Consider the following 8,394-nt stretch of genomic DNA (forward strand, 5'->3'; position numbering starts at 1 on the left):
CTGTAAGCAACTCAGGTTGCCTACGAAAGGTGCAAAAGATATGCTTTCCCACGGAAGGTTAATAGGATTTTTGCTTTATCTCTTCGTTGATATGTATAACATGGGGGAAAGTAATAATACACATATGTATCTTATAGATTTGCGGAATTACCACTTCTTAGCTGACTATATCTTTGTATAAAAATAATAAGCATATATATTTCTGCTCGTTTACTTTATCGGTAGTTACAACGATAATATCAGGTCGTTAAACGAAAAATAAATTTAGTATATACAGGCGATTAAACGCATTCTGCATTCCGTTTAACATTAGAACTACCACACCAGCCAAATTGACTGGTTTTACAATTTTATTTTAAAATTCCTACTTCGTGTTATATTTTTTTCCACAATGATGTAATGACTTTCGCAACGATAACTAAAAGAATAATACAATGAATTTTATTTTGCTTTTATGTATTAAAATTGAAAATAATTTTGTACCAAGGCTATTTATACCAAAACCAGTCAAAATGACTGGTACGTGTCGAAGTGTAAAAGGGTCCTGCAATCTGTTTATCGAACCCCAATTAACCAGTTTCCTCGTCTCGTACAATTTCCCACACGTTTTTAAAATTTTTACTGCGTATCATTCAATATGACGACATCAGTTATCAGGAAAATTCCGGATCGCTAGATGCTAACACTAGAAATACCACACCAGTCAAAACGACTGGTTCTACAATTTTATAAATATGTCAACTCTCGTTTAGGGATCATGGTCTCAGCTGGATTAATAATACCAAAAATATACTACATAACATGGAATTCCTTCTGTAAGAACGTAATAAATCGAAAAATATTCTATTATCATGTATTTTTTAAAGACGTGTCATTTTGACTGGTTGTGATAGAAATAGCCTCGTGTTAACTATCGGTAGTTCTAGTGTTAGAAAACTTTTTAATGCACGAATTTTCTCAAAAGAGGTTACGAATGAAGTTTCTAAATTCTAGATCTGGTAGCCTTTATAAATTTTAAGCAACGAAACAAATTATTATTTCGAAAAGTGAGAGGGTTTGAGTTAGATTGAAACTTGGCCTGATGGAATATGTGACAAACGTTTTATTTATAAAATATATTTTAGATGCATCGATGTAGTAGCTTAACAAAGAGGTGAAACGATGAATACAGTTCGTCTTCCAGTTACAGGCTGCTATTCTCTTCAGGAATTAAAGATGTTTGTCCCCGGGACGACGTTGCTGGCGTATTATCTGCGTTTGCAAACGACAATTCAAAAGTTGCGTTTTTAGAGACTCTTATTTGGAAACTTTGATGACGTAGCGATACATTAATTACCAGAAGAAATTTTCTTTTTCAAGCTCGTTCGTATCAACGCGTAGATTATAGCGGCGCTACCAGTAATCACCGTAGCACCCACGATTCCAGATATCGATGCGTAACTTAGGCCTTTTGTGCGTGTTGCGTACACTCGATAACAGCTGGAATCTACAATGTAGTGTCCCAATTAAAAAAATGTAAGAGATAGAATTGGCACGAAAGATTCGTGTAAAGCGATAACGAATCGACAAAGAAGATTATTTAATTGATTAATTCGTAACAAAGTTAATTATCATTACTGATATTCGTAACAAAATTTGTAATCTCTGAAAAGTAATTAGAAGCTTGTTCTGTAGAAGCTTGTAATTAGAAGCTTGTGTGTAGAAGAAAGTTGTTCATTTATAGTTGTACCGATCAGACAGGAGATCTTATCATCCTCTGTGTTGTTCTCGTACTTTCCAAAGCACAAAGTCTCGTTATTGATTTTGTCTAAACAATCGTGGTGACACATTGGACTATTTTCAACTACGTAAGCGATCGTGTTGTTTACATCGTACTCGACGTTCGATCTGCAATGAAAAGAGCATGAAAATATACAAAATGCACATAATGTACAAAAATATTATGTAAAAGTTTTCAATACTTACGCGTTTAAGCGTTCGCTTGTGTGGTTCATCGTCGCGATACAAAATCGTGTTTCCCCACAGTCCATCCCATCCCATCCGTAATAACAGTGGCAGTTTCTGTTATTGACATCGCAAACTCCATGGTCGTTGCAATTATTTTTACACGCGCTGACACAGTCGTTACCATCGTTTGAATTATCAGTATCTGTTTTCACAAAACCAGCGTTGCATCGACAATCACCGGGTGCTACGCATACTCCATTGAAGCAGCTCTTGCAGTACGGTTCGCAGACGCTCCGATTTTCTCTTTCCATTAGAACGAAACCTTCGTCACATTCGCAGACTTCAGGCTGCACGCAGGTTCCATTGTTGCAAAATTCGCAGAATGGCTGACAGTGACCTTCTGCGTCTTCCGCGTAACCCGCGTAGCAAGTGCACTCGTTCGGAGATGCGCAGGTACCGTTCCCGCAGTCAAAGTCGCAAACAGGTTCACAGGTAAACGCAGTCTCGTTACCCATCGATTCATAACCCTCTTTGCATTTGCAGCTATCTGGTGCAACGCAGATCCCATTAACACCGCACGATACCGTGCATACAGGTTCGCAAACGTTCGGAACGTCCCACGATAGACTGTAACCTTCTTTGCAATTGCATTTCTCTGGTGCGCTGCAGAATCCATTCTCACAAGGTTGTGTACAAACAGGTTCGCAAACATTTGAATTATTCTTCGAGGGTCGATAGCCTGGTTCGCACGTGCACTCGTTTGGACGAGTGCAATATCCGTTGACACAGTCTTCCTTGCAGATCGGTCCACAAGCACTGAAGTTATTTTCCAGTTGCTGGTACCCTACTAGACACTTGCATTTGTTGGGTTCGCTGCAGAATCCATTGAAGCACAAGCGGTCGCAAACAGGTTCGCAGATGGTACTAGAATTGTGTGAGAATTTGTAACCAGAATTGCAAGCGCATATCCCAGGAGCACCGCAGTACCCGTTGATACATGGCTCTGTACACACAGGCTCGCACACGGTCCGGTTTTTTTTCGAGTATCCATCGTTGCAAGCGCATTCGTTAGGTCTAACGCAAGTTCCAAAGTGACATTCTTCTTCGCACGTCGGTTCACAGACGAAGGGGTCGTCTGCGGTTAGATGGTAGCCGTCTACGCAAGCACATATGTTGTGGCCGATACAGTGTCCGTATTGGCAAGGCTTTTCGCAGATAGGTACACAATGATTCGCTGTGTGAGGTTTATAGCCTGGGTTACATTTGCATGTATCTGGATAACTGCAGTACCCATTCACGCAACCTCCTTCGCAGACAGGCTCACAAACGTTCCCCTTAGTTTTTGATTTTGCGTAACCAGGATGACAGTTACATTCATTTGGCGCACTGCAGTATCCGTTTACGCAGGTCTGCTCGCAGATAGGTATACAGGCCGATTTATTGGCGAAGAATTCCGTATTCTAAAAACAGAAGCACTTCTTCTGTCGTATTTCTTCACACTTTGAATATTTTCGTTTGATTTATTTCATTAAAATATTTGTTCCTTTTTACCGATATTGAATAAATTTCAAAAATCGACATTCTACTGTAATTATCAACGTAGATTCAGAATTTTCTTCGAACTTTCACGTAACAATTCAAGAATTTATTTTACACTTACCATTATGTAACTCCTATTATCAAATCGATAGCCCTCGAGGCAAGTGCAGATGTTAGGAGCAGTGCACTCTCCGTACGGTGCGCAAGGAATTTCGCAGAATGGCACGCACAGGTGTTTCGAGTTCTCGTCTGTTTGTACGTAGCCATCGTGACAAGTGCAGGTATTAGGCCCCGTACACTTGCCGTTCACGCAAATTTTCTCGCAGACTGGCTCGCAGGTGTAGGTCGAATTATCCAGTAACTTGTAACCTTTGTTACAAGTGCAACGTTCCGGTGCTCCACAAAAGCCATTTACGCACGGCTTACTGCAGATCGGCTGGCAGTCCTTAATACCCTGGTATTGGTATCCCGGATTGCACTCGCACTTGTACGGAGTCATGCATTTTCCATTTTCACAGTCAGGACAAAATGGTTCGCAAACATGTTTGTTTGCTGTAGACAAAACGTAGTCCGTGTAACACTGACAAAAGTGATTGTTACCGTACGCATCCTCGACGCAATAGCCATTCGTGCACTCAGGAGAGCAGACAGGGTAGCATTCGTCGAGTTTCATTTCATACGTAGGGCAGCACATTTTCTCAATACGATAGTCGGTGTAATACTAGAAATATTTTTTAAGCGTGTACATTTTTGTCTTATCAGTTTGTAATACGTACATAGATGGGGCGTTTTTATGCAGGTAGAATCTTACGATCATGATCATCTCTTATGAGAGAATTTAAAGATGTAGAAATACACAGAGCGTTCCAAATTGTTTCATTAACGAGGCATTGGCTATGAGATATAAATATTCCAAGCACATACTATACTCGTTATAATCTATATACTACGTGAAATAAATCTTTGCTTACTCGTATACACAAAAATATGAATTCGCATAAATATCGCCAGTCTACTAATTTCGACGAAAATGGAAATTCTTCGCGTAGAATCAAATGGTTTACCTCTTTTCTGTATTTCCATCGGTATTTTGTTTCGTAAAAAATTGCCCATTTATTGACTCGATAACTCTCTCTGTATGAGACGTTCCGTGACGCTCTGAAACTAAGAAGTACAATGACGATTAAATCGATTTGTTCATTATTTCAAAGACAAGGCGAATATACCTGACTAATTTGTCACAACGTGAATGGCTTCTACTGTATAGATCCGGCTCGACTTTGCTTACTTGGAGAAAAATAGCGAGAAGTATGACGTAAAGAAATGTCATTTTCAGATTTGTCTCGTTCTGACGCGTTCTGTATTAATGAATGAACGATACTAAAGCATTCGTTCTCTGCAGTGTTTCATATCCTATACAATATGAAACGAAACAGGATGTTCAGAGATATCTCTCTCTCTAACTAATCACCAAGAATTCGCAAAGCTATATGTCACTCCGTTTCCGTATATATCTGTTTTATTCACAAATAATCGTACAAAGATTAAAAGACACTGTACAATCGAAGGCTAGTGCCGAGGACATTCTCGAATCGCTGCTTCGTATCAACTACGACACATGCATACATTTGCAATCATACAGTTCGGTATACAGTAAGATTTACTACGCGTTTGTTATCGAGGTAGATACTCTATAAGCGAGCAAATGGTCGACTGTTATTTCGCTCGAGTCCGCTTATTTCTTAGATACCTCAAAGATACGAGTGAGAAACATTGAGTGTGAGCGAAATGGTCTCGCCTAATGACCATCTTCTAATCGCCTATCATCCGTGTAACTCGGATTTATTTAAATATGGTCATATTTGGTATGACCTTCGTTGGAAAAGTCTTCGACGGTTGCTACAATAATTCCACTATTATAATATAAATTAAACAATTAGAAAATTTTATTTCTCATAGCTTGATAATTGGTATAGGAAATCTGCGCGAATGAAAAAACGCTTCTATTAACTGAGGATCGTACATACTTTACTCGGATATATCTGTGACTATACGGCACACAACGAAGAAATAGAACGAAGAAACAAATTAAACGGGGACGCATCTCTGCCTGCCCTTGACGCCAGCTTCTTTTCTGTAACCAGGATTGCAGATGCACATGTTTGGCGCCGTACAAACGCCATTATGGCATCCACCCATGCATACTGGTACGCATCTTGTTCGAGTGACGTCGGAAGGACTCAAGGTGTAGCCACGTCTGCACGTGCACTGATTAATGCCGGTGCAATCTCCGTTCAGGCACGGCAGTTCGCACATAGCCTCTCCCGTGGTGCCCCTTTGGGGAATGCATCTTCCAGTGTCGGGATCGACTATGTATCCAAAGTTGCAGACGCAACGATTGGGACCAACGCAACTACCGTTTGGCCCGCAGTCGGGTTGGCACTGTGACTGGGTTGGCTGTAAGTCAGGACACCTTCCGGTGACAGGATCGACGGGCATTCCGTAGTTGCAGATGCACATGTCAGGACCGGCGCAAAAGCCGTTGATGCCACAACCGTTTCTGCATTCGAAGGAATTGGACAACGGAATGCATCTCCTGGTATCTGGGTCCAAGCGGTATCCTAGGTTACACGAGCATCTGTTGCGACCTACGCACCTGGCGTTTGGACCGCAATCGAACTGACAATCAGAGACTTTCGACTCGGACTGCGTGTTGACGCATCTGCCATTGGAGTCGTGGGAATAGCCAAGGTTACACTTGCAAACGCCTGGTGTAACGCATACGCCATTCGCACAGTCTTGTGGACAATCCGGGACACAGTTCCTATTGCTATCTAGTACGTAACCTGGACTACAATTACAGATTCCAGGGGCTACACATTCGCCATTGATGCAACCTTGAACACACTCCGGAACGCATTTGTTGGTTGAGTCGAGGGTAAAGCCTGGTATACATTTACAGACACCTGGAGATACGCATTCGCCGTTGGTGCAACCCTGAGGACACTCCGGAACGCATTTGTTAGTTGAGTCGAGGGTAAAGCCTTGTATACATTTACAGACACCTGGAGATACGCATTCGCCATTTGTGCAACCCTGAGGACAGTCTGGAACGCATCTGTTGGTGGAATCGAGGGTAAAGCCTGGTTTACATCTACAGACACTGGGAGCGATGCATTCTCCGTTGATGCAGCCTTGAGGACACTCTGGAACGCATCTGTTGGTCGAATCGAGCGTAAAGCCTGGTTTACATTTACAGACATTGGGCGCGATGCATTCGCCATTGGAGCAACCAGAAGGACAGCTGGGCACACAGGACTCCGTATCACCCGAAGGATTAATGTACCTGTAAAGAAACAATTCGCTGGTTTACGAGTCTCGCACACGCTAGCCTTGGCAATACGTTTGCTAATAACATTTAACCATTTGAAATGTTCAAGTTTGTCAATTTACCCTTCGTGACAAGTGCAGACTCCAGGAGCAGTGCATTCTCCGTTGCGACAACCATTTTCGCAAACGGGTACGCACTCTTTGCCCTCGATCCCAGTGAAACCTTCGGGCGAGGGTTGAATCACGTATCCTTCTCTGCATCTGCATACTCGAGGTGCCACGCACTCGCCATTTTTACAGCCACCGGGACAGATAGGCTTGCAGTTGCCGTTTTCTTCTTCGTAGCCCAATTTACAAGTGCACACGTTCGGCGAGAAGCAATAAGCGTCCTTTTGGCATGGTTGTTCGCAAGAGGGCACGCAGACGCCCTTCTGTGCAATCCAGCCTGGAGAACAGGTGCATACGTTTGGTCCGGTGCATTCTCCACCTAAACATCCATCGATGCAGCTAGGATTGCAATCGCCGGAAGTGGAGCTACGTTCGTAGCCGTCGCAACAATCCAGAATCGTGATCCATCCACCTTTCTAATGGTAAAAAGGGAAGGAATATACAATGAGAGTATTTGAACGCTTATCATAGAAGATTTTTATATCCATATTGTGTGTGTGTGTGTGTGAATCGAAAACTCATTGAGGAATATACAGAGACTATGATATAGTTTACTCTAACGTTAAGAAATATCTCAAGTTCGAACAAAATATCAAAAAATTGTTACTGGTACGCACGATCTTTTATCTCGATTTTATACTACGCGTATTTCAAAATATTACAAATCTTTTTTATCTGGTAAAATACGAAGGGTCGCAGCAGGATTAAGTATTTTTAGAATATTTCTATTGCCTACAGAGATATAAACTATGAGATATAATAAGAGACGTTCGAAAGATCAAAGTTCTACCGTGCTATGGCTGAAGATGAAAGGATAGAATTTCATAAAAAAGAAAAAAAAAAAAAAGAAACGTGTTACTGGGAAATATGGATATGTGTTAAACTTTTGGAGCTACTGTGTGGTACATTTACCGTGCCTTCTTGCGGCGTCGAAGGAAGTGTGTTGTGAGGGAACTGACCCGTGGCGTTCAATGCTAACGCATCCGCGTAGCTGAAAAGAAGCAAAGAAAATGAACGAATTCAGTGGGCGTCGTGGCGATAACCAGGGTTAAACGTCGCGTCGTGCTTGTTGCATATTTGCATCGTTGCGATTCAACGCGGAAAAGCATCCGTCGTTTTCGTTATCGAATTTTCTCGTTCCACTCACCGTATCCTCTTGTAGCAAAGTCCAGCCTGCACGGTGCTGTTCAAGACAGAATTCGGTCGATCGTGGTGAACGTGACGGCCCTTGACACCTTCGATCGCCAAGGTGTCAGATACCAACAATGTCCAAAGAACCGAACTGACGAACAACGTTTTGTACATGTTGAATGCGCGAGCACCAATGGATTACTGGTTTCTTATTTTCTCGATGCGCAGGATTACATCTCTTCTGATAACGTTTCGGGGTCACCGCGGTGCCACGGCGTC

General features: G+C 42.1%; 2 protein-coding genes across 2 annotated transcripts in view; one reads left to right on the top strand and one right to left on the bottom strand.

The window, feature by feature from the left end:
* LOC117164336 (uncharacterized) overlaps window positions 1-8,394 on the top strand; it is a 79,691-nt gene that overhangs the window by 8,628 nt on the left and 62,669 nt on the right. The gene's annotated exons all lie outside the window — the stretch shown is intronic.
* On the bottom strand, window positions 1,083-8,337 carry LOC117164442 (uncharacterized). The gene is made up of 11 exons (XM_076624760.1): window positions 8,132-8,337; window positions 7,897-7,975; window positions 6,940-7,400; window positions 5,578-6,832; window positions 4,713-4,849; window positions 4,551-4,650; window positions 3,608-4,207; window positions 1,966-3,407; window positions 1,730-1,887; window positions 1,337-1,486; window positions 1,083-1,251 (listed from the first exon to the last, which is right to left on the bottom strand). Exons 1-11 carry the CDS (start codon window positions 8,287-8,289, stop codon window positions 1,184-1,186), a joined length of 4,608 nt encoding a protein of 1,535 aa, XP_076480875.1. The 5' UTR covers window positions 8,290-8,337; the 3' UTR covers window positions 1,083-1,183.

Source organism: Bombus vancouverensis, chromosome 15 (genome assembly GCF_051014615.1).
Source record: "Bombus vancouverensis nearcticus chromosome 15, iyBomVanc1_principal, whole genome shotgun sequence".
Taxonomy (NCBI): domain Eukaryota; kingdom Metazoa; phylum Arthropoda; class Insecta; order Hymenoptera; family Apidae; genus Bombus; species Bombus vancouverensis.